A 25,475-nucleotide genomic window follows, 5' to 3' on the forward strand; every position below is an offset into this window, starting at 1 on the left:
GAAACCACAAGAGGACAAGGCGTGCCCTTCTCTGCCTCCTAGTGAGGTTTCCCAATCTGTCTCAGCTACCGGGGTTGACTGGGACTCAGATTTCTCAAATGGAAACTTACTAAAGCCCATTTGGCACCAGGGTGGCAGCTCTCTGGGTGCAGAGTAAAGAGACCAGAAATTGATCTAAGTCTGTGCCCGGAGGTGGGGCAGCTATTCCCCTTCCTTCATCCATGAAGCTCCACCTTCCTGCTGGTAGGGTTCACACCCAGGGGGTGCCACACTGGCAAACACAAGCAACCTGGGAAAAGCACAGAGGTCAGAAGAGCCAAGACTCCTGGGTTCCAGGAAGTGAGCAACAGGCAGAGGCCTGATGGGAACAGAGTAGAATGCGGTGATATTTTGTTTGGGCTTTAACAAATAAATCTTGCCTGAAGATCAGAGTAGAGCTATCCACACTAGTTAGCCTTAGAGGCCAAGCTGTGGTGGCGGACACCCTTAATCCCAGCACTCAGGAGATAGAGTCTGTGAGTTCAAGGCCACCCTGGGCTGCGGGAGACCAAATCAATCTAAAAGATAAACAGAGCCAAGCAGTGGGGCTCACACTTTTAATCCCAGCACTAGGGAGGCGGAGACAGGAAGTGATATGGCTGGGCCAGAGAAGACTATAAGGCAGGAGGAAACGGGGTCTGAGGTATTCAATCTGAGGATTCGTGGGGACAGGATCGCCTATTTCTTCTGAGAGTTTGTAGAGGTTAAGAATTCTCTAGTGGCTGGCTGTTCTGCTTCTCATCTTTCAGCTTTTGCTCTAGATACCTGACTCCGGGTTTTTATTAATAAGACCACGCAGAATCCATGCTACATCTGGGAGAGAAGGGGAGCGCACAGAGAACCTCCATCTGTTGGTTAAGCACCAGGCCTGCAGCCTCTGCTCAGCCGGCTTAGTCTCCAGACTACAGAGCGTGTGCTAGACCCTGTCCCTGGTTGTGGGGAATGCACACGCGGCTGGGAGAGGGGCACAGCCTGCCCTGCAGGAGGTTCAGTAGCACGAGTCAGCCCTCTAACTGTGGCCAGAGAAGAGACGAGGATGACAGGTTAAATGGAAGACGGTGCCTGCGGCTGGGGCTATAAGGAAAGCCCTCATGACAAGCAGACGTTGGATGAACTCCAAAAGGGAGAGAGGGAGGCGGGAGAGTGCCCAGGCCGGAGAAAACAAAGCAAGAACATAGAAAGTCCATGGAGCATCTTCCAACGCGGAAATCGTTCCCTCCACGCTCTCCCCAGGACTGACACCCTCTGCTCGCCTTTGACTCATTCTTCAGGAAGTCCCTGAGGAGCCCGTGCGCCCCTCAGCTTGGCAGGAATAAGAAAACTGTCTTTATTACCATCACAGAAAGGACAGTACCGGCGGTGACTAGCATTTACCGAATGCTTCCTGTGTGCCAGATGCTGTGCCGAGGGCTCTGTAAGCGCCAGGCTCGTTCAAGCTTTACACTGCTTTTCGCTGCGGGCTCTGTTATCAGGTGCTGCTACTACTGACATTCTTAGATCAGTGCTGGTATTAGTACTGCCTGTCTTGGTTAGCTCCTGTTGCTGGAATAAAGCATCATGTCCAAAAGCAATTTAGGGAGTAAAAGGTTATTCCAGTTTACAGCTCTCAGTCCATCCCTAAGGGGAAGACTGGGCAGGAGCTCAGGTCAAGAACCTGGAAATAGAAACCAAAGCATCAGCCATGGAGCAACGCTGTTTTTTGGGTTGTTCTTCGTGGCTTGCTCAGCCTGCTTTTTTATAGAACTCAGGACTACCAGCCCAGGGATGACACTGCCCCCTGTAGGCTGAGCCCACGTGTACCCATTCATCGTGAATATGCCCTACAGACTTGGCCAATCTGATGAAGGCATTTTCTCAATTGTGATTCCTCTTCCCAGGTGATTCTAGCTTGTGTCAGGTTAACACCAATAGAAAGGCATTAGATATTATTATTAGGTATCATTGTCCCTGTTTGGGAGATGGGGAGTTTAAGTCCTGCAGATATTAATTTACTAACTCATATAGATACGGATTGGTGGAGACCAGATTTAAACCCAAACCCTGGTTCTGAACCTCCTGTGATTAACCAACCAGTCTATACATGACCATTAAGTATTTCTTTTTCTGTCTGTTTGTTTGTTTGTTTTTGAGATGGGGGCTCTTGTATCCCAGGCTGGCCTCAAACTCCCTATAGCCAAAATTGACCTTGAACTTTAGTTCTCCTGCCTGCACCTCACTGAGTGCTGGGATTACAGGTGTTACCACTATGACCAGTACAATGTGGTGCTGTGTTGTGGGATGTTTATACGCTGTGTGAAGATGTGTCATTGTGATTGGTCTAATAAAAAGCTCACTAGCCAATAGCTAGACAGGAGAGGGTAAGCAGGACATTTGGGCAGAGAGGGGAACTCAGGGACTAAAGCTAGGCTTGAGGAACTAACCAGCAAGACTTGGAGGGAGTCAGACTCACAGACTGGAGGAGAGGTAAGAACCATGTGGCAGTGTTGATTGCCTTGGCGGGCTACTTAGTCTAGTGTTAGTAGCCCGCCTGGCAGTTGAGTTATTCCAGGGTCACGGAGAGGCACTACCTGGAAGATATAGGCTAGGAGACAGGAAGAAGGCCATGCTAAGTTTGTCAAAGCCTCCGTTTATTACAGATGGGGTACAGCTTTATATATGGTAAAGAGTTGGGGGATGGGCACAGGGGTCTGGTCTCTTGCCGCGTGGTTCACGTTGGTCACATGGTCCGAGTTGGTCACGTAGGCAGCAGGTTATCTTCAGTCAAGTCACTGTAGGCCTGGAAGTTGACACACCTAGCTCCCTAGATAGTTTGGAATGTGGGGTGGGTTCCGCTAACAGATAGCTCTCATTAACAGCCAATTTGGGTGTGGGGTAGGCTCTGTCAATAGAACCATTCTTAACACAATTAGGGGTGTGGGGTTCTCTGCAGACTCCCCAGGGTGATGGTTCCTGTAATGATTTTAGGAGGAAATTGGCTCCTGACATGGCAGAACTTAGATTAATAGAAACAAGTTTTTAAGTGATGAGAGCTAGTGGGGCAAGCCTAAGCTAAGGCCAAGCTTTCATAATTAATAATAAGTCTCCATGTCATTATTTGGGGGCTGGGAATTCAAATAAAGTCTGACTACCATACTGAGAATGGAACCTAGGGCTTCGTGCAAGCAAAGCAAGCACTCTACCAACTGAGATATAGTCTCAGCCCCCATCTTTATGTACTTGGGGGTCAAATCGCACAGTAATTCTCTCCTTCCTTCTTCATTCCCTCCCTTCCCTCCATTGAGACAGGGTCTCCATTGTAACCCATGCTGACCATGGGCACCTGCTCAACCTTCCAAGGGCTAGGATTACAAGCAGGATTATACTACCATGTCTGGTTTGGAGACCATGTTTCTGGAAGATAGATTTGCTCATCAATTCTCCCATGTTCTTCTTGAACTAATCCGATCTCTCTGGGACCTTCCCTAGCCTTTGAGTTCTCACAGGGTACCCTTTCTCCTGATTCCCCATTGTACTTACAATGCCACTAATTGGACTGTATCATCCAAGGACTCGGGTCACATGTGATTCGAATGGACACATCTGATCCCTCCAACTAGTCTGCAGGGAACCCTGGGTAGTTGCATACCTTGCTTCTCAAGAAAACACAGTGAGCCAGAGAATGACTCCCGCTGCAGGTCCCTTGCGTTAAAGCTGACGCAGGTCTGGCAGGCCTGGCTGGGGACTTCAAGGCCATTAATGCTCAGTCATCTTGGCTGCCTGCCCCTCTGCATTCACCCTCCTTCCTTACCCTGTGGTGACGTTTTTTCCTTCTTTTTCCCTGGCAAGTGAAATCTGGCAGCTTCCCACACCTCTCTCCATGCGGCTGTGTGGCTCTCTGCATCCAAAGAGGCCACTGCAGCCTGTTTCCGGAGAACTCCTGGCCACCTTCCAGAGAGGTGGCTTCCCTAGCGCGCAGCTCTAGAAGGTCACCGTGCTAGGCGAAGGGACCAAGCACAAGGTACTGTCCTGACACCCTTAGAGAACTGCCCTTAACTGTCACCTCTGAGAGGGAATCAATCCACCCTGTAATCGCTCTCTCGAGGGGTCTGATTGATGGGTCTAGTTGTTTTAGTATTAGCCGAGGTAAGTTAAGTAAGTCAAATCAATAAACTTTATAGGTCTCCCCAGATTGTTCCAGAGGTGAGACCCAGTTGCTTTCACCTCAATAGATTTAGACCTCTGCCTGAGTAAAAATCAGGAGTCACCTGGGGAAACAGTTTGATTTCTCTTTGAGAGACTCTCTTAGTGCCCTTGAGCCTGTCAGGGCTTAAATCGATAACCTTAACAGCCTCCAAGAAATCCGCAGCGGTTGGAGTGTCTCCATGCTGCCGCCTGCTCGCCCAGGCACGCGATGACTTCAGGCTCCTGACTGAAAGAGGCAAAGGGGAGATGACCAAAACCCCTGCCTGAGCCATCTCTGGGTGGACACCCAGTACTGCCAGCTCGGGCCTTTGTCGCTGCCAGAGCCCTGTCTCCTGTCTGTCTATCAGTCTGTCCTAGATTTTCTATAAAACAGGAGTCGGAGTGGCGCAGAGAGGTTGTGTGGTTTAGTCTCAGAAACCGGTAAGCCCTCCAGCCCGGCTGACCAACTGACTGATGAGCAGACTGTGAAATTCAAAGAAGTTTTTTCACTATCTGACAAGGATGGTGATGGAACTGGAACAACCAGGGACTGTGATGAGGTCTCTCGGGCAGAAGCAGAGCTACGGGACATGATTCGTGATGTAGACGGAGACGGTGAGGGCACAACTGACTTCTCTGAATTCCTGACAACAACAGGAAGAAAAATGAAAGACACAGACAGTGAGGAAGAAATTGGGGCTGTTGTAATAAGGGCGGCGGCGGGGCTGCGTCCCCAACACCCCAGCCGCCTGCCCGGCTAGCTTTTCCCGAAATAATTACACAGACACTGTATTCTTTTAAACACTGCTTTGGCCCATTCCTATCTAGCCTCTTCTAGGCTAATTCTCACATATTAATTTAGCCCATTTCTAATCATCTGTGTAGCGCCCCTAGGTGCGCTTACCAGGAAGATTCTAGCCTATATCCATCCTGGGTCGGTTCTTCATCGCGTGAATCTGCCCGGGAGCGGAGCATGGCGTCTCTGCTGAGGCATCTGCTCCCGAGAGGGGAGCTGTCGAGTCTGCCCTCACTTCCTCTTCCTCCCAGCTTTTTGTTCTGTTTACTCCTCCCACCTATCTCCTAACCAATGAGAGCCAAGCAGTTTCTTTTAATTTAACCAATGACCTTCATCATGGGGCAGCATTCGCGTGTTTGACAAGGATGGCCACGGCTGGATTAGTGCAGCTTTGACTGTGATGGCTAATCTTGGAGAGAAGCTAGCAGGTGGAGAAGTTGATCAGAGGATTGGGGAAGCAGATACCGATGGTGGTGGTCAGGGGAACCATGAAGCCTTTGTACAAACAATGGCAACAAAGTGAAGACATTGGACAGAATGTGTTAAGTGCCTTGGACACAATTACTTGTTTGCCTTTTCTTTGTTTGTGACTTATCTGTAAAAGGCTTCCCCCTCCTGTCAACAAAATATGTGTGTCTAGTAATTAGGACTTCATTCCTCCTTGTTTCCTTCCCTTATCTTACCCTCCTTGTCCTTAAGCCTTAGTTTAGAAAATTGCACGTGGCTTACTCTGGACACGTCAAGCCCTTCTGCACGTCTGAACTTAGATGGAGTTGGTCAAATGGGAGAACATCTGGGTTATGCCTTTTTTTAGAGTGGTTTTGAGAAACTGTCAGCATGTTCTTGTCGAAGTGTGGAGTTGAAACTCCGCTTGGACCGCAGATAGTCAACAATGTGTACTCAAATGTGTACTCTCCTGCAGAACGCATTTTATCCGGGTACTCATACACTATTGCTTTTTCCCTACTGCTGATGCTTATTGTATAGAAACATTTTCTTTTATTGCTTGCTTTATCCATTTAAAGAAAATCTGCTTATGCCTCAATTTGCCTCAAATCCATTCCAAGTTGCTTAGTTGTTTTCCGATAAAAAAAAAATACAATTGAAAAAACAAAACAGGGTGAGCAGCCATGAGGAGCAAGCCAGTAAACAACACTCCTCCACGCCCTCTGCCGCATTTCCTACCTGCAGGTTCCTGCCCTGTTTGAGTTCCTGTCCTGACTTCCTTCAGTGATCAACAGTGCTGCAGAAGCAAGAGCCAAATAGGCTCTTTCCTCCCCAAGCTGCTTTGCTCATAGTGTTTTGCCACATCGATAGAAATCCTAAAACACTCATCTCCCCATTCTGCAAAGTGTGCCCAGGATGGAACCACAATGTCATGTTCTGGCAAGGACCAGAAACCAGCAAAAGAGCGAAGCCAGTTCCACCCTTCAGCCCAACGTCAGGCCTTTGAACCGGGGGAAGCCTCGGTCACCACATAGACTGCCATGCCCCTGAATGTTTTCATTCGCAAGTGGGTGTAAGACTCAGTCACTCCTTGACCACAGGCTCACACTTGTAAAACTGAGACTTCCACAATCAGTGCAAAGCCAGGCCATTAGGCAGTCATGGTCCGCACCCTCTGCTGGCATGAAGCCCACACCAGAGATTCAGGAACTCCTGCTGCTGGAGTCCCCACTTGAGGGACTGAGAATTAAGGCACACCAGAGACTGCACACAGAAGATCCGTCAGGAGCCATCTTATAACGAGCCACAATAACAACAACGGCCAGGAGAGGAATGCAGACAACACCATTTTCCTTTATGGAGCTTTGTATATATGCGTCTATATGTATATGTCTATGCCAGTAAAAATTGTGTTAAAACGCAAAAACGGAAATGATGGATTCGTGTTTTAATTACCTCAGTACTTTTTAACACTGGACCCCACACGCCTATTGGAGTCTCATACCTCTGTCAAAGCATTAATTACTACAATTTCTAGTTTTGAGTCTTAAAGTAAATGTCAAAGTTGATCTTAGCATGTTGTTGTTCATGCTGATGAACACCAGTTTAATAACCTAGCCATACTCACTCAAATATCTCTGCAGTCAGAAAGTTTGGCTAAGGTAGCTTCTCCAGAAAAGTCACCATTGACTTCTATTGTCATTGGTAAACTTCTGAGAGTCTCCCTCGGTCACAGTCAGAGAAAACGGCTGTGGCAGTAAACATTAGCATTATTGGACATAGTGATTGATAGATAGTTGATTTTGTTGGTTGATTTTGTTGCTCTGGCTGCTTAAGATCTATTTATTATTTATTTTATTTACGTTTTGTGTTTGCTTGCAAGTGTAGGCACACCATATGAGTGCGAGATTCCACAGAGGTCAGATCCCCTGGAAATGGAGTTGAAGGTGACTGTTTGCTGCCATGTGGACTCTGGGAACCAAATTTGGGTCCTCTGCAAGAGCTGTAGGCGCTGCTGGGCCAACCCTCCAGCCCCCTTGGTTTTTGCTGTTCAGTTTAAGACAAGATTTCAAAAAGACTGACTGGGGGCCGGGCGATGGTGGCGCACGCCTTTAATCCCAGCACTCGGGAGGCAGAGGCAGGCGGATCTCTGTGAGTTCGAGACCAGCCTGGTCTACAGAGCTAGTTCCAGGAAAGGCTCCAAAGCCACAGAGAAACCCTGTCTCGAAAAAAAAAAAAAAAAAGACTGACTGGGAATTCAGCATCTAGCCAAGACCAGCCTTGAGCTCTTGATCCTCCTGCCTCTGCCTCCTGAGTACTGGTATCACAGACATGCACCCCGCGGCATGCCGAGGATGCTGATTTGAATAGGCATCCAATGTCTGATGGAAACAAGGCATTTTAGACGGCCCATCTGAGTTCCGGCAATGGTCGCATGGAACATCGGAACTTGGGGGAACTGGGAACCCGTTTCTCCACATGCAATCCCGTGTAAGCATTGCTGATTTGGAATCTGCTCCTTAAATATCGGCACTGCGGTTTCCCCAGAGCTTGGAACTGAGGGGATTCATATCATTAGCTTCTAACTCTGGAAACAAATGCTGTTGATGAAACACTTGAAAGAGGGGTTAATTCTCCATATTAACCTCTGTGTCAGCTCACAGTTATTTAAAGGGATTCACTAGAAACGTATGGATGTGCACGCGTATGTGTGCACTGGTAAATCTTAGCAACAGCAGTGGCAATTATTTGGAACCTAGACCAACAACAGATGTTTTGCTGTGTTTTGTTTTCCAAGAAGGGATATATCAATCAGAATTGCGAGCACGTGGTGATAACAAAAAGCATATTGAGTCAGGCATGGTGGTGGTGCACACCCGTAATTCCAGCACTTAGAAGCCAAAGGAAAAGAACCGTGAATTCAAGGCCAACCTGCTCTACGTAGCAAGACTCTGGGGGTGGAGGTGGGGAGGCTGGATTTAGTTTGATCATTGTTTTAAAATTTGATGTACACGAGAAAACCCACAGAATCAGCTATCCTAGGCTCATAAGGGCTCACAAAGACTGAACGGACAACGAGGGGGCCTGCAGGGGACTGATCTGGGCACTCTGCACACGTGTGACAGTTGTGTAACTTGGTCTTCCTGGGGGACTCTGACAGTGGGAGCAGGGGCTGTCTCTGCCTCTTTTGCCAGCTTTTGGGACCCTATTCCTCATACTGGGTTGCTTTATCCAGCTTTAATATGAGGGGAGGTGCCTACGTCTTACTGAAAATTGATATGCCATGCTTTATTGATAGCCACGGGAAGGCTGCCCTTTTCTGAAAAGAAACAGAGGAGTGGGTGGCAGTAGAGGAAGTAGGTAGATGGAGGAAGGGAGGAAGGGGGAGGGACCCGGAGGAGAAGAGGGAGGGGAAACTGCAAGCAAGATGTGAAAAAAGAATTCATTCGTTTATTAATCAAAATTTGGTGGAGAAAATTCATCCCTTGCTGCCTGTGCCTAAAACACATGGATGCCAGTATTCACCCTCCCCTGCACCGTGGTGCAGTGGGATAGGGGGAGGGAGGGGGCACTGGGCATAGTGATTCGCACTATAACCCCAGTATCCAGATGTTAATGCAGAAGGAACTCATTAGAGAGCCACTCTAGGCTAAATAGTGAAGTGCTGTTTCATATCCCCTAATTATTGCAATAATAATAATAATAAACCCTTTGAACAGATACTTTGTGACCACTCACTTGGTAGGGACCTGCATCTAAACTGCAGACCTATTTGCTTCAGTTCTGTCAAAAACAAAATTAAAAAAAAAAAAAAAAAGCCTTCAAACTGGATGTGTCAACTCAGGTCTATAATCCGAGCCCTGGGAAGATAGAAGTGGAAAGATCCTGAGTTTAAAGTCATTCTTAGCTACAAAGTAAGTTGGGGGTAAGTTAAGCCTGGGCTTCATGAGACAAAATAAAAAGGGAGGGGAGAGAAAAGCATCCAATGTCTTCCTGCAGGGTATGAGCTTCCAGTTTGCCATGGTCTCCACACCTTGTCTAATATGCCCATATGCCCTTGGATGCTATCTGCTTGGCTCACTTGATGGCTGAGTTGGTGCCCCCCCCCCCCCGTCCCCCATCCCCCCCCTCCGTTTTGGGACTGTTTCCTGACTGCCTGACAGTAACTACACGGTTCCAGTTCTTTCATTTTTCAGGGCTTGCTTTCTAGAGGTCGCCAGCTTCTTCCTGGCAGCTCAGCCCTCTTCAGAAATTCTCTTCACCTCCATCTACCCCCGTTTAACAGGGGAGTTTTGCTCCCTTCCCATCTTCTGACTTCACCACTGCCGCTAAGGGTCCTTCCGAGCGGGAGTCAGGCAGCCTCACCCCTTTGAAGTGACACTTCTGTGACCCTCAGGGAGGTCAGGAGGTCAGTGAGAAGCTTGTGTTCTCCTTCCAGGAGCCCAGCCAAGGATTCACTCTCCTGGTAGGTGGAGAAAGAGGGAGACATCTCTCTCCAGCTCTGCACAGGCATGCGGATTCACGGATACACTGCAGGCTCAGCGTTACCCCCTATAAACCCCACCCCTGTCCCCAAATGCTCACTAATTTAGACAACTGTACACTGTTGTGGCCAAGTCAGATCAGCTCTGGAGGCAACTGTTGCACACCCAGCAGAGGGTATTTTGAATTCAACCGAAGTAAAGTATTTATACCCAAGAAATCAGCAAGCAGCAGAAACCGAGGCTTTAGGTAGGGCGGGAGGAGGCAGTTTTGAACTTGCTTCTGCCTTAGGTCCACTCTGCTTCCCCTTCTGCCGTGACAATATGCAGAAACTATCAGCTTCTTTTTTACCTAGCTACATTTTGTGTCTGTGCGGGCTTTATTTTTAACTATGTGTAACTGTGTGTAAGAATGAACACGTGTGTATGGGTGTGGGTGCCCCCTGGAGTCCAGAGCGGGTGCAAGATCCCCTGGAGTTGGAGTTACATTCAGCTGTGAGCGGTCCAACATCGGTGCTGGGAACTGAACCCCAGGACCTCCATAGCCAGGGGGCAATGTCCTATGAAACTCACCCCTTTTCATTGAGAAGGAAGCGCACAAGGACAGCATGGGGAAGCAGGCCTGATAGCTGTGTTGGTGCTGGGGAGCAAACCCTGGCCCTCACACAAGCAAGGCAAGCACTCTTCCACTGAACTGCACCCCTAAACCCTGCGTCCTTAACCTCCAGCCAAAAGAAGGCTGAACGGTCCTCTGGGCTGGTATTTAACCACCGGAGACGAAGGCACCAAAAGTCAGTGAAAATGAGTGAAAACAGGAACCAGTCTCCACCCTGGGGACAGGCTCAGCTGTGTGTGGGGGGAAAACACTTGAGCTGGTGCCGGGAGTTCGGACTGCACACACAACCACCCTCGCATCCTCTTTTGAGCCATCTTCCTGGTTCCACACGAGTGCGCTCCGCTTCGCACTTTCTTTCTCTATGGTCTCAGTTTTCGCCACCCGGTTTCTTGCCTGAGCGACCTGTGAAGGTGAAGGAGGGGAAAGCTAGACAGGCCTTGAACTATCTCTACAAGGCGAGCTTTGCTGCCCTGGGCTTCACCTCAGCCAGCGGCTCAGAAGAGAGCCCTGATGGGCCAAACCTGTGAGAACTCCTCAGGCTGAGGCCAAGCTGCATGGGATCCCCAGAGAGCAGCAGCCCCAACGGAAGCCAGTCACGGTAGAGACTTCCTCTCGTGAAAGTCCATCTAGCGATCTAGCCGCCGCATCCTGACTTCCGCCGCATTGTTCCCTCTATTCATTGCCTCAGGTTCCTGGTAACACCACAGCCCCTAGACTAACCCCTCACCCTGGCGTATTTGGGAACCTTCACCTCCCTCTTTTCAAGAAACAAGGGTGAAGGTTGGAGGGAGTCATCTCAAAGGAGACCTGCGGTGCACTGCGCGGGGAGGCTAACAGACCAACTCTACCCTCGCCCTAGATGCACTTCCTCTTCTTAGCTCTAGGGGCACAACAGCCATGAAGACGCTCTGTGGTCTCCTGCCGGGGAACAGGCTGGTCGCAGGCCGAGGGCTGCCGCTCTTCACCCACCCACCTCGCACACTCGCAGATGATGAGCATAGGGGTGCTGGGATTTCAATGTGGCTTGTACCGGAACTCATGCTGAAGTGAAGCTTTGTGAAGTATTAGGAGGATAGAAACGTAATCCAACCATGAGGTTTCTAGGTAGGGTCTTTGGAAGATGATTAAGATTGACGTCATTCCAGTACAGCCCCGTGAATGAATCCTGGTGGCTGGTGGGGTGGCTCAGCAGCTAAAGGTGCGTGCCATCAAGCCTAACTACCTGAGTTGCATCCCAGGGACCAGCATGGGAGGAGATCAACTCCAGCAAGCTGCCTTCTGACTTCGCTCCCTGCAGACACCTCGGCATATGCAGGCCCACGCAAGAAATAAGTCAAACAAACTGTAATTTGCAATTAAAAATAAGACGAAAAGGGATCGAAGCAAGGCGTGGTGGCACATGCCTGCAATCCCTGCAGAGATAGGAGGATGGCTGCAGGGTTTTTACCTGCTCTGCACAAGGAGTTCCAGGCCAGACACAGCTACACACATACCACGCACGCGCACACACACACACCCGTCTACTGTCTCTTGCCATGCAATGTCCTGCGATGCTTCACGACTCTGTCAGCCGATTGCAGGCATACAGTGTCGCATTGCCTGCAATCTGAAGTAGAGGCACAAAGATCAGGAGTTCAAACCCATCCTCAGCTACATAGCAGTTTCAAGGCTAGTGTGGGCTACCTGAGAGCCCATCTCAAAAAAGAAAAATCATAGTCACTAGACAAAATCCCCTGCACTCCCAGAAGCATAGATTGAAACTAATCCCCTTCCATTATAAACTGGCCTGCCTCTGATAGGTCATTAGAGTGATATAAAAAAGACGTATGCAAGCAGTGAAAGACACTAATGCAAACTAATATACAAACTAATATAAGCCACCTCTGAGACCCAGGACTCCTAAAGGGTAAGTTTGATTCAAGGATCCCTTTCTCTCTGGCTGACCTTTCTCAGCGCCATGCTATGGTCTAACACTCTGTACCTATGCAGAAGGTAACTTTGATAGAATCGGTGTTGGAATCCAGGGCCTTATACATTAAGAATACATCCTCCACCTGTTCTTTTGTGTCATTTGTTCCAAGTTAGGGTCTCACTAAATTTTCCACTCTAGCCTTGAACTCCCTCTGTAGCCCAGACAGAGCTTGAATTTGGCAATCCTCCTACCCAGTGAGTAGCTGGGATCATAGTCTAGAGGCCTGTACTATTCAGCAAAGAATTTAGTGGAGGGGCCAGGAAGATGACGCAGAGGAGCGCAAGTCTAACAACCCGCTTCAGTCCCAGGACATAAAAAACAGATGCAGTGGCCGAGTCTATAATCCTAGCACTCCCACAGCAAGATGAACGGTGGTTGAAGACCCTGCTTGAGCAAGGAAGAAGAGGAGAACTAGCTCCCCACAGTCATCTTCTGATCTCCACACACAGGCCATGACACTCTTGGTCCCTCTGCCTCCCTCTCTGCCCCTTCACACACACACACACACACACACACACACACACACACACGCACGCACGCACACACGCACACAAGTACACACACACACGCACTCACTCACAGTAGACACAATTAATTGATCAATCCCAATAGTGGGAAACTGGCCTTTCTAGCCCTGCGCCCCCAGCTGGTTTGAATCTGTCACCTCCTCTGTTATAGCCTATGCTTGTACTGGAAGAGCCCTCCTGAGTTCAATTAACTCATTAAAAACTAATCATTTAACCTTGACCCAGAAGGCATCTAGACTTTACCCTTTCTCTTGGGAGGCAATCTGTGTTTGCCTGAGGGTCTTCAATGAACAGGAGTGTAACAAGTGCTGTAGGCATGAACAGCCGTACCAGAAAAGACAACCGCATGTCTGAGGGTGGGGCTTCAGGCGAGCGTCCCTGCTTGGCAGGACTCCAGGACACGGTCACGTGTCAGTGCCAGGAAAGAAACATGTCCTGACTGCCGGGGAAACTTGGGAACTTCCCTGGTCTCTACCCTATGTGTTCCTTCCCTTAGCAGATTATGTTGTTACAAAAGAACTTGCCTGTTCAAAATAAACAAAAAAGAAAGAATTCACTGTCATGTATTTATAGAGTCAGGTGTCTGACTGGGATCTTCCCCTCCCATCCTGTAAGGTCTAGAATCCATCAGACAATTCCTTCACTGATATAGGCAATGAAGATTGCTTATGCTGGACAGGGACACTGGGGAAGGATCTGGGGTTTTTATTTTTGATCAATTGTCCTCACTCTGTCCTTTGGACAGCTGAGGGAGTTTCATATTTTCTTCGGGCATCATCAAACATGAAAACTCCTTCAGAACAAGATGGCTGCTCTAACACTGCTGTGGTTCTCAAGTCCACCACCCCTTGAAGACTATTGGCCCCACTCGTCAATTTCTGTGGCAGATATTACAAAAGTGATGGTTTGAGGTATTTAGGTACCCATTATATTTTAAGGTGGGTATCTGGCTTTCAGAAATTGTTCTCAGAAGCCCAATATTCTTTGCAGTTCAACTTGTGACATGTTTCCATCACCTTCTAGGCCCCAGATAACTATGCCATCTCCTCCTTTCAGTCTCCTCGGAGCTGTCCCAACAGCTGGAGATTGTGGCTCAGCCACTTTCCCCTTGGCTCCTCGGTAATAAACTGTGACCACGACTGGATGATCACTCACAAATTCAATGGGTCTTCTAGCAAATTACTGAGCCTTGAAGATAGTCTTAGGGGTTTCCAAACTTGCAAAAGGTGTGAGAAGTAAGAGTGGCCTTATGGGAAATGATCAAGCCTCTAGTCATGGTAAGCTCTGGGACCTTCCTGACTCTCCAACGTCTCCTTCTTCAGGGTCCCACCTGCAGTCCGCCCCACCTCCCTGAATTCTCTCCCTGACGTTCTTCACACACATTTCTTCACTAACTCTCCCACATCTGGTCCCAACGTGGTCCTCAAGGAACTGGGGTCTATGAACTACCAACACCAGAGAAGTGGACTTCTGGGTCTTGCCCCAAACCTGTGAAATGAACATCTCAGGGTGTGACCTGGAGGTCTTCTGCTTTCCGGAAGAAAGGGGAGAAGGTCTGAACCTTCATTTTGCACCTGCTGCTTTCTTCCACCGCCTTCAGCTCTGAATGACCCCTGCCACCATGCAAATGACATTCACCTCCCAGAGTCTTCGCCTCTAAAGCTCCATGGCCAGGAGTCAAGCGTGAACGAACTGAAGTGGACCCACTAAGATGGAGAACTACCCAGATCTGGCAACTCATAATTCCAGATTTCCCCCACCTACCAAGGATAATGAAGTAGCCTCTGGCTTACATGTTGAAGGCCTGAACTCGTGAATACAATCATTGAGAGATGACGGGATCGTGAGAGCTCTGACTTCAGCCTGGATTAATCCATTGGTAGATTGGAAATTAGAGAGCATATTGGGAGTTGGGGACATAGGCCTTTGTCAAGCAGAAGGTCACTGTGTGTCTTTAAAGGGCTCGCCCTTAGCCCTAGCCTCTTCCTCCCCCCCTCCCCCTCCCCCTCCTCTTTCTCTCTGGCTACCATGAGGCAAGCAGTTCCCTCTACCACACACACCCGCCTCCATGATGTTTCTGCCTTCCCAAGAACCTAAAAGAAATGAAGCTGACCCCCACCAATCACACACACACACACACACACACACACACACACACACACACACACGCAAAAACCACTAAACTGTGATAGATGAAAACCTGAACAATCCAGAGGGAATACAGAGTTAAAAAGCTCATATCAGAATCAGCAGGGAGCCAGGAAGAGACTTGCAGTCCCTGACAGGTTGGTGATTTAGCAGGGTAGCTTGGTCCCTTTCCTGAATCCATGCTGGAGACACTGCAGAAGGAAGACCGGAGGACTCCAGGACCCAGCACCAAAGGGAAGAAGCATAGAAAACCCTTGGGGAGGTGACTGACATCAGGGTCTAGCCTTGGGCACTCACATGTACATAATGTCAGAGGAGAGGCTAGAGCCCAGGGAATGTTAGCTTCTGGCTGGAACACTGTTATTGTCCTGGAAAGCCATGAACCAGACAGAACAAGGGTATGAAATAAACCCTATAAGTACAAACAAGGAGCTAAAGTAGAAGCCATATGAAACAAGAAATTAAATGGAGCACATAGAAATATTACGCATGGTCTACGTAAAACAAAATTAGAATCAAAATTTAAGACGGCAGAGGTGGTATTTTCACATGTGTGTACTATTCTCTAAACCCATCGAGATGGAAATATTAAATATCACTTGTAATATGTCAACAGACTTCAGTAAAGTAGTGGGGTGGGGGGAGGCCAGGCCAGCAAGATGGCTCAGCAGGAAGAGATGCCTGCCGCCAAGGCTAAGGTCCTGAGTTCAATCCCCGGGATCCACGTGAGGAAATGAGAGAACTGACTTGCCCGCACACACGCATGTAAGAAAATGAACAGATAGATAAATATAACAAAATTTAATATAAATACAAATAAATATAAAACCAGAGCCATCTCAGTGGTGGCTTTAATCCCAGCTGCCTGGCACTGTGTGCCTTTAGTTCCATCTTGAAGGCTGAGGTAGTGAGGATCACTTCAACCCAGGAGTGAGAAGCTTTCTTCAGTAATATAGTGAGACCCTGTCTCATAAAAAAAGGAAGAAAGGAAGGAAGGAAGGAAGGAAGGAAGGAAGGAAGGAAGGAAGGAAGGAAGAAAGGAAGAAAGGAAGAAAGGAAGAAAGGAAGACAAACAGATTGTTCTTGGGGCTGAAGCGATGGCCCAGTGGTTAAGCGCACTGGCTGTCCTTCCAGAGAACCTGGACTCATGTCCTAGCACCCACGTGTTTGCTAAAAACCATCTGTAACTCTGATGGCCTCTTCTGGCCTCTGCAGGAACCAGGCAGAAAGTGCATACAGATACACACGCAGACAAAACACCATACACATAATTATTTTTTTAAAAGACTGCTCTTATTTGGCTTTGGTCTCTTGGGTAGAGACATTTATCTCTGGTTAAATATAATACATTTGAGATAAGTAATATCAAATTTAAAAATTACAACAAATTCAGACTAAAGATCTCAGTCAACTTTCCTTTGCAATCCTAAAACCAGTCAACATCCCGTTCGTAAAAACAGAATGAGGAAAGTCGGGCATGGTGGTGCACACCTTTAATCCCAGCACTTGGGAGGGGGCAGCAGGTGGATCTCTGAGTTCAAGGCCAGACTGGTCTGTGGAGTGAGTTCCAGGACAGCCAGGGCTACACAGCACCCACCCCGATCTTCTAGTTTCTGTTCCCAGAGCTGCAGCTCAATGTATTCCCCTATTGACTTGACCTACCCTGAACTGCCATTTGTCCCGACCAGCTTTGGGCCTTGGCCAAGCTCTGTGCGCATCTTGCCCATCTCCAACAGCTCCGCCACTAGGCTTGTTAACACTTCAACCACCGGCAGTGACTGCTTGTGCCGGCTCTCTGTGCTTGCCTTCAGTAAGGCCTCTTTAAACCTACGGCACCTTTAACCCGTTTGTTGTCACTCTGTAGCAAATATATAATACATATTCTATATTCACATTATATACAGCACATACATAAATTGTGTGATCTTGAAAGCCATACTGGTAATTAAGATTGGAATAAAAAGAGCCCGTGACCACCAAAGGTCATCTCGAGTACAATCAGTAGTATCTGGTCAACTCCGGTTGCTGTAGCATAGACTGGTTGGCGCATAAACAGCAGAAGTGATTCTTGCAGCTCCGGGGGCTGGGAAGTCTCAAGTCAATGTGCCAGGATGTCTGGTGACGGCCCACATTCCAGGATAGCGACGGCATCTTCTCCTGGTGTCTTCGCATGGAAGGCAGCTGTCCTTCCACCGATTCCTTCTACCAGTGTTCTGACCCCCTACCTAATTTCATCCCAGCAGCACCCGCACCTAATACCGCAGCACAGGTGATTAGGTTTCAGCATAAGAATTTGAGGGGGAAAGAGAATGCTTAATTTACCGTAATCCTTCTGCCTCAGCCTCCCGGGGGCTGAGATTTCAGATATGCACCACTTTACTGGGCTTCTTTGTCGTGTGTGTGTGTGTGTGTGTGTGTGTGTGTGTGTGTGTGTGTGATAATGTAGTTGGTGCCTTAGGCCGGTAGCTCGTGGTGGAGTCTTTGATTAGTATGACTAAGCTCCACGGTGAACTATGTAGCACAGTCGATCAGCCACTAAACAAAATGAGGTGGGAGTTTATTTGTCAAAGTCGTGACAGTTCACTGGGTAAGGTTTGAAGCGATAAAGGAAATAAAGGTGGGCTGGAGAGATGGCTCAGAGGTTAAGAGCATTGCCTGCTCTTCCAGAGGTCCTGAGTTCAATTCCCAGCAACCACATGGTGGCTCACAACCATCTGTAATGAGGTCCGGTGCCCTCTTCTGGCCTTCAGGCATACACACAGACAGAATATTATATACATAATAAATAAATAAATAAATATTTTTAAAAAAGAAAATAAAGGTGTAATTCGTACATGAACACACGCACAATAAATGCTAAAAGGAAACAGAAGCTGCCTGTAATCTCAGATCCAAATATAACCGCTCTGATTATTTTTAATGAGTTTCCTTCCATATTCTTATTTTTGTATGTACTTAGACCTACGGTTGAATATTTTTTTTTATGCACCAAAAGATTTTGTGCTGAATTCTGATTGCCTTGACCTTTTTCTGTGTGACTGCTATTCTACAACATGGTTTTTTAACTTGACCTCTGTAATCTTTTCTGAGCACAAGCATCTTAAAAACCGTGCTCTCCAACAGGAGCCCGAGGTAAAGACGCTGCTTCCCACTGTCACACTTCAGGACACCGTGCGCTCAGACTCTTCCCGTGCCTCGTCTGCATTACTGTCTTGGTCATCTCCGGATCTGCTTCCTGGGTCCTCTTGTCACCTTCCTTCTGTCTACAGTATTTCAAATGCGGTACTACAGAGCCACAAAATCTATTCGCTGCTTTTAACCCAAACCACGAGTAGGAGAGTTGATTCTATCTAGAAGAATCCTGCTCTCCTTTTCATTGCAGTCATAAATCACAGAAGGGAATTTTCCCATAGACCGCGTGAGCTTTACAACATAACCGCTTGCAATTTAGGCTGTTGTTGTGGGTGGGGGTGGGGGTGGAGGAGAAGGAAGTGGTGGTGGTGGGGGTGGAGGAGAAGGAAGTGGTGGTGGTGGGGGTGGAGGAGAAGGAAGTGGTGGGGGTGGGGGTGGAGGAGAAGAAAGTGGTGGGGGTGGGGGTGGAGGAGAAGAAAGTGGTAGGGGTGGGGGTGGAGGAGAAGGAAGTGGTGGTGGTGGGGGTGGAGGAGAAGGAAGTGGTGGGGGTGGGGGTGGAGGAGAAGAAAGTGGTGGGGGTGGGGGTGGAGGAGAAGAAAGTGGTAGGGGTGGGGGTGGAGGAGAAGGAAGTGGTGGGGGTGGGGGTGGAGGAGAAGAAAGTGGTAGGGGTGGGGGTGGAGGAGAAGAAAGTGGTGGTGGTGGCGGCGGCAGTGGTGTGGTTACATTATTATGGCACAAGATTCGAAAGTAAAGATGGTTTTTGCTGATTCATAATTTTCCTTCTTAGAATAGAATATACTTAACCTACCTCGTGGATATTTAGCACAGGGTTTTTATGGAGCTTATTTTTGAAATGGCTTAGAAAAGATTTTGAAGAGAGAGGGGAAAAAATCGATATCTTCAAGCCCTGGCAGGCCATAGTGGCAGCTTTAGGAGCATGGTGTCTGGGCTCCTGGAACAACCTCCGGCTTCTCTCCTTGGGCCAAGAACCTCCCCTCTAGAACTGAGGCTGTAGCTGTTTCAAAAATCCCCTTCCTGGTGAGACTTAAATGACACCTACCCCTTCCTTATATGGTCCCAAAGACTCACCAAATCCTGACTCCACTGAGGCTCAATGTAGGCAAACAATGACTTTACTGGGTTTACTGACTGAGCCTAGGTGAGGGGTTGCTTGGTTACAGGAGCATGGGTTCACCAAAGCAGCTCCGTGGGAAGTCTTCACGCACCATGGAAGATGGCCACACCACAATTTCATAGGTGGAGTCTCCTTTCCTAGTCTATATGCTCTAGCCTGCACACACACACACACCCCAAGACCCAGAGGCCACTTGCAGTTATGGCAGAACTGGATCACAGTGCTTGGGAGGTATAGAAGGGAATGCCAGCATCTCCGCTGTGGATACTCTGCCTACTTCCTCTCTGAGGGAATGTCACCATTCAACAACTCCACTGATAACAACAGTCTCTTACAAGCAGGCATGGCTGACAAAAACGAGGTTTGGAAGGCTGCATCCTACAGCAGCGGCTCAGCCCTTCACCCCAGGGAACTGTTGAGGTACAGGACAGGAAGCCCATCTTATGCCAGACCCGACTTGCCTCAGGCAGAGCTCCAGATGGCCAGGAGCTGCCAGAACAGGAACACAACCTAAAAACAATGCCTTCCAATGGGCAAGAAATTTGGCCAGCAGACATGTGAACGAAGTGTGTGTGTGTGTGTGTGTGTGGTGTGTGTGTGTGTGTGTGTGTGTGTGTGGTGTGTGTGTGTGTGTGTGGTGTGTGTGTGTGTGTGTGGTGTGTGTGTGTGTGTGTGGTGTGTGTGTGTGTGTGTGTGTGTGTGTGTGTGTCTACAGGCTAGCACCCCAATGCCGTTACCTCATTTTACATAAGTCAAGATCTGAGAGAACAGAAGACAATGCTGTGACATTCAGGACTAGAATACCCCAAGAGACAAATGTACTGGGGACAATGAGGAGCAGACACTTGATAGTTTGAGGTCTAGGAAATACCAGTGAGGGAACAGAACACTTTCTCCTGAAAATCCCGCCCAGTTGCCTACTATTTCCCATAGCTGTTCAGATGGGGTTTTTACAAGTCTCCCAATCGCAATGGAAGGGCAAGTTTCTCTTAACAGCTCAGGGAGTTACAAAGGAGGGTGGAGCCAAGGAATCATTGAAGAAGGTGGTTTCTAGACAGTGTGTGCTGATAACGTTTAACAAGAAGCTCTCAGGGGGAGGGGGCATGAGGACCTGATGAGTAGCATCTGCGCATCTTCGTGGTGCAAATCCTGGCCATGTCAGGCTGTCAATCAGATGTCATTGAATGCAGAGTTGGGAAGACAAAAATCCTACACAGGCCATTGGGTAGTATTTTTACCATGACAATACAACTTAGATCACACCTCTGGGGATGTCTTTCAGGGCCTCTTCACAAAGATAGCAAAGGGTGAACACACACTGAATATATACCTCCCCAGTTCATAAGCTAGGAACCCAGGTGTACTAAGTGGGGGGAAAGGCAGAAAGCCAGGCAAATTCTCTCTCGTTCTTCATTTTCCTCTCTCACTCCCTGCCTGCTATGATGTGAGCTGTTTTCTCCTGTCTCACCTCACTATGCCATCCTCACTATGATGCACAGAATCTTCTGGAACCATGAGCCCAGACAGACCATTTCTCCCTTTAAATTGTGTTCGCTCAGGTGCTGTTTCGTTTTGGAGTTTTGTCCTGTTTCAGTACCTGAACTAAAGTTCTGGATAATGCAATCGTTAAATACTTGGGTGGGAGGAGTTTTAAGCGTGCACTCCCTTTTTCAATATAATGTAGTTTATTGTAATGTATACATAATGGACATTTACATATCTGCTTACAAAACTCGTATGAATGTAATAGTCAGCTTCCAGAAGCTGGCAGGAGGCCACATTCTGCCTTCCCTTGTCCTGTCATCCGCATGGTGAACCCCAGTGCAACTCTGAGGACAGTGAAAGAACCGTCTGATATGGGTGGGGTTTATCTGAGAGTCTCTCCTGCTGTGAAAGAGAGTCATGACCACAGCAACCCTTACAAAGGAAAACATTTAATGGGGTGGCTTATGGTTCAGAGGTTCAGTCCATTATCACCATGGTGGAACATGGCAGCGTGCAGGCAGACATGGTGCTGGAGGAGGAGCCAAGAGTTCTACATCTTGATCTGCAGGCAGCAGAAATGAAGACTGAGTCCCACATGGGGCGTAGCTTGACATAGGAAACCTCAAAGCCTGTCCATCTCAGCACCGAAGTAAATGCTGGGTGAGCAAAGAGGAATTTAAGATCTCCAGACAATGGCCTGAGTGGTGATCTCCCTATGGGTGGTGCTGGTGCCTACCGCAGACGTGGCCATCCAATCCCTCCACCCGCTGTCTCCACACGTGGCCATCCATCCTCTCACCCGCTGTCTTCCACGCGTGGCCATCCATCCACTCCACCTGCTGTCTTCCACGCATGGCCATTCATCCCCTCCACCTGCTGTCTTCCACGCATGGCCATCAATCCCCTCCACCTGCTGTCTTCCACGCATGGCCATCCATCCCCTCCACCCACTGTCTTCCACGCGTGGCCATCCATCCTCTCACCCACTGTCTTCCACGTGTGGCCATCCATCCTCTCACCCACTGTCTTCCACGCGTGGCCATCCATCCTCTCACCCACTGTCTTCCACGTGTGGCCATCCATCCTCTCACCCACTGTCTTCCACGCGTGGCCATCCATCCTCTCACCCACTGTCTTCCACGTGTGGCCATCCATCCTCTCACCCACTGTCTTCCACGCGTGGCCATCCATCCTCTCACCCACTGTCTTCCACGCATGGCCATCAATCCCCTCCACCCACTGTCTTCCACGCGTGGCCATCAATCCCCTCCACCCACTGTCTTCCACGCGTGGCCATCCATCCTCTCACCCACTGTCTTCCACGTGTGGCCATCCATCCTCTCACCCACTGTCTTCCACGTGTGGCCATCCATCCTCTCACCCACTGTCTTCCACGCGTGGCCATCCATCCTCTCACCCACTGTCTTCCACGCATGGCCATCAATCCCCTCCACCCACTGTCTTCCACGCGTGGCCATCAATCCCCTCCACCCACTGTCTTCCACGCGTGGCCATCCATCCTCTCACCCACTGTCTTCCACGTGTGGCCATCCATCCTCTCACCCACTGTCTTCCACGTGTGGCCATCCATCCTCTCACCCACTGTCTTCCACGCGTGGCCATCCATCCTCTCACCCACTGTCTTCCACGCGTGGCCATCCATCCTCTCACCCACTGTCTTCCCCACGTGGCCATCCATCCTCTCCACCCACTGTCTTCCACGTGTGGCCATCCATCCCCTCCACCTGCTGTCTCCACACGTGGCCATCCATCCTCTCACCCACTGTCTTCCACGCGTGGCCATCCATCCTCTCCACCCACTGTCTTCCACGCGTGGCCATCCATCCTCTCACCCACTGTCTTCCACGCGTGGCCATCCATCCTCTCACCCGCTGTCTTCCACGCGTGGCCATCCATCCACTCCACCCACTGTCTTCCACGCATGGCCATCCATCCCCTCCACCCGCTGTCTTCCCCACGTGGCCATCCATCCCCTCCACCCGCTGTCTTCCCCACGTGGCCATCCATCCTCTCACCCGCTGTCTTCCCCACGTGGCCATCCATCCCCTCCACCCGCTGTCTTCCCCACGTGGCCATCCATCCCCTCCACCTGCTGTCTTCCACGCATGGCCATTCATCCCCTCCACCCGCTGTCTCCACACGTGGCCATCCATCCACTCCACCTGCTGTCTTCCACGCATGGCCATTCATCCCCTCCACCCGCTGTCTCCACACGTGGCCATCCAATCCCTCCACCCGCTGTCTTCCCCACGTGGCCATCCATCCCCTCCACCCGCTGTCTTCCCCACGTGGCCATCCATCCCCTCCACCCGCTGTCTTCCACGCGTGGCCATCCATCCTCTCACCCGCTGTCTTCCCCACGTGGCCATCCATCCCCTCCACCCGCTGTCTTCCCCACGTGGCCATCCATCCCCTCCACCCGCTGTCTTCCACGCGTGGTCATCCATCCCCTCCACCCGCTGTCTTCCACGCATGGCCATCCATCCTCTCACCCACTGTCTTCCACGTGTGGCCATCCATCCTCTCACCCGCTGTCTTCCACGCGTGGCCATCCATCCACTCCACCCACTGTCTTCCCCACGTGGCCATCCATCCCCTCCACCTGCTGTCTTCCCCACGTGGCCATCCATCCTCTCACCCGCTGTCTTCCACGCGTGGCCATCCATCCACTCCACCCACTGTCTTCCACGCATGGCCATCCATCCCCTCCACCCGCTGTCTTCCCCACGTGGCCATCCATCCCCTCCACCTGCTGTCTTCCACGCATGGCCATTCATCCCCTCCACCCGCTGTCTCCACACGTGGCCATCCAATCCCTCCACCCGCTGTCTTCCATGCGTGGCCATCCATCCACTCCACCCACTGTCTTCCACGCATGGCCATCCATCCCCTCCACCCGCTGTCTTCCCCACGTGGCCATCCATCCCCTCCACCCGCTGTCTTCCCCACGTGGCCATCCATCCTCTCACCCGCTGTCTTCCCCACGTGGCCATCCATCCCCTCCACCCGCTGTCTTCCCCACGTGGCCATCCATCCCCTCCACCCGCTGTCTTCCCCACGTGGCCATCCATCCTCTCACCCGCTGTCTTCCCCACGTGGCCATCCATCCCCTCCACCCGCTGTCTTCCACGCATGGCCATCCATCCTCTCACCCACTGTCTTCCACGCGTGGCCATCCATCCTCTCACCCACTGTCTTCCACGTGTGGCCATCCATCCTCTCACCCACTGTCTTCCACGCGTGGCCATCCATCCTCTCACCCACTGTCTTCCACGTGTGGCCATCCATCCTCTCACCCGCTGTCTTCCACGTGTGGCCATCCATCCTCTCACCCACTGTCTTCCACGTGTGGCCATCCATCCTCTCACCCACTGTCTTCCACACGTGGCCATTCATCCCCTCCACCCGCTGTCTTCCACGCGTGGCCATCCAATCCCTCCACCTGCTGTCTTCCACGCATGGCCATTCATCCCCTCCACCCGCTGTCTTCCACGCGTGGCCATCCAATCCCTCCACCTGCTGTCTTCCACGCGTGGCCATCCAATCCCTCCACCCGCTGTCTTCCACATGTGGTCATCCATCCCCTCCACCCGCTGTCTTCCACGCATGGCCATTCATCCCCTCCACCCGCTGTCTTCCCCACGTGGCCATCCATCCTCTCACCCACTGTCTTCCCCACGTGGCCATCCATCCCCTCCACCCGCTGTCTTCCCCACGTGGCCATCCATCCCCTCCACCTGCTGTCTTCCACGCATGGCCATTCATCCCCTCCACCCGCTGTCTTCCCCACGTGGCCATCCATCCCCTCCACCCGCTGTCTTCCACGTGTGGCCATCAATCCCCTCCACCCACTGTCTTCCACAGTTGTCCTCTGTAAGTGCTACAATGGAGGCATCTAATTGGATTCTGAGTTTTGAGCCAGGATCTCAATATGTATCCCTGGCTGGCCTGAAATTCACCGTGCACACCAGAATGGTCTTGGATGTATAGGGATCCTCCTACCTCTGCCTCCCAAGTGGATTATGGACATATATTGTCATACCTCGCCCTTACTGAATTCCATCCAGGAGGTAAGCATTTACAAGGTATTTCTAGTTTGCCCTTTTTAAAAAATGACAAATATTGACAAACACTGAGGCTGGAAGATGTTATTTACAAAGGCTGTTGTAAGCTAAACTCACAGGCGGGGATTCATGAGTCTGTATTGAACTTGATTATAAAAGTTTCTATCGAGCACTGTCAAACTCGTGAGCTGAGGAGAGACTTCAGATTTATAACTCCGTCTTAAACGGACAACAGCAGATATAAAATCTGGAATTTAATATCAACTCTGAAAATGTGAGACGGAGAATCCGAGCAGTTCTCACTTTATGAACTGGCGCTGTGGAAGGAAAAGGGCTCTGTTGGCTCCTGACACAAGAGGCTGTCTCTGAGATGGATCCGAGTCTTTTCACGTCCCGTTTCATTGTAAAGACGCATCTCAAGGGATGCCCTCTTCATTTCCATGGAGTGCAT

The 25,475-nt window shown here is 49.9% G+C and overlaps 1 protein-coding gene across 1 annotated transcript; it reads left to right on the forward strand.

The window, feature by feature from the left end:
* Window positions 1-4,592: 4,592 nt before the first annotated feature.
* On the forward strand, window positions 4,593-6,837 carry LOC142834716 (calmodulin-like; the record flags this gene model as incomplete). Its single annotated transcript, XM_075947548.1, has 2 exons — window positions 4,593-4,946; window positions 5,334-6,837. Coding segments are annotated over 2 exons (540 nt in total), but the record flags the coding sequence as incomplete, so codon positions are not given.
* Window positions 6,838-25,475: the final 18,638 nt, after the last annotated feature.

The sequence above is a fragment of the Microtus pennsylvanicus genome, chromosome 14, assembly GCF_037038515.1.
Source record: "Microtus pennsylvanicus isolate mMicPen1 chromosome 14, mMicPen1.hap1, whole genome shotgun sequence".
NCBI classification, from domain to species: Eukaryota; Metazoa; Chordata; class Mammalia; order Rodentia; family Cricetidae; genus Microtus; species Microtus pennsylvanicus.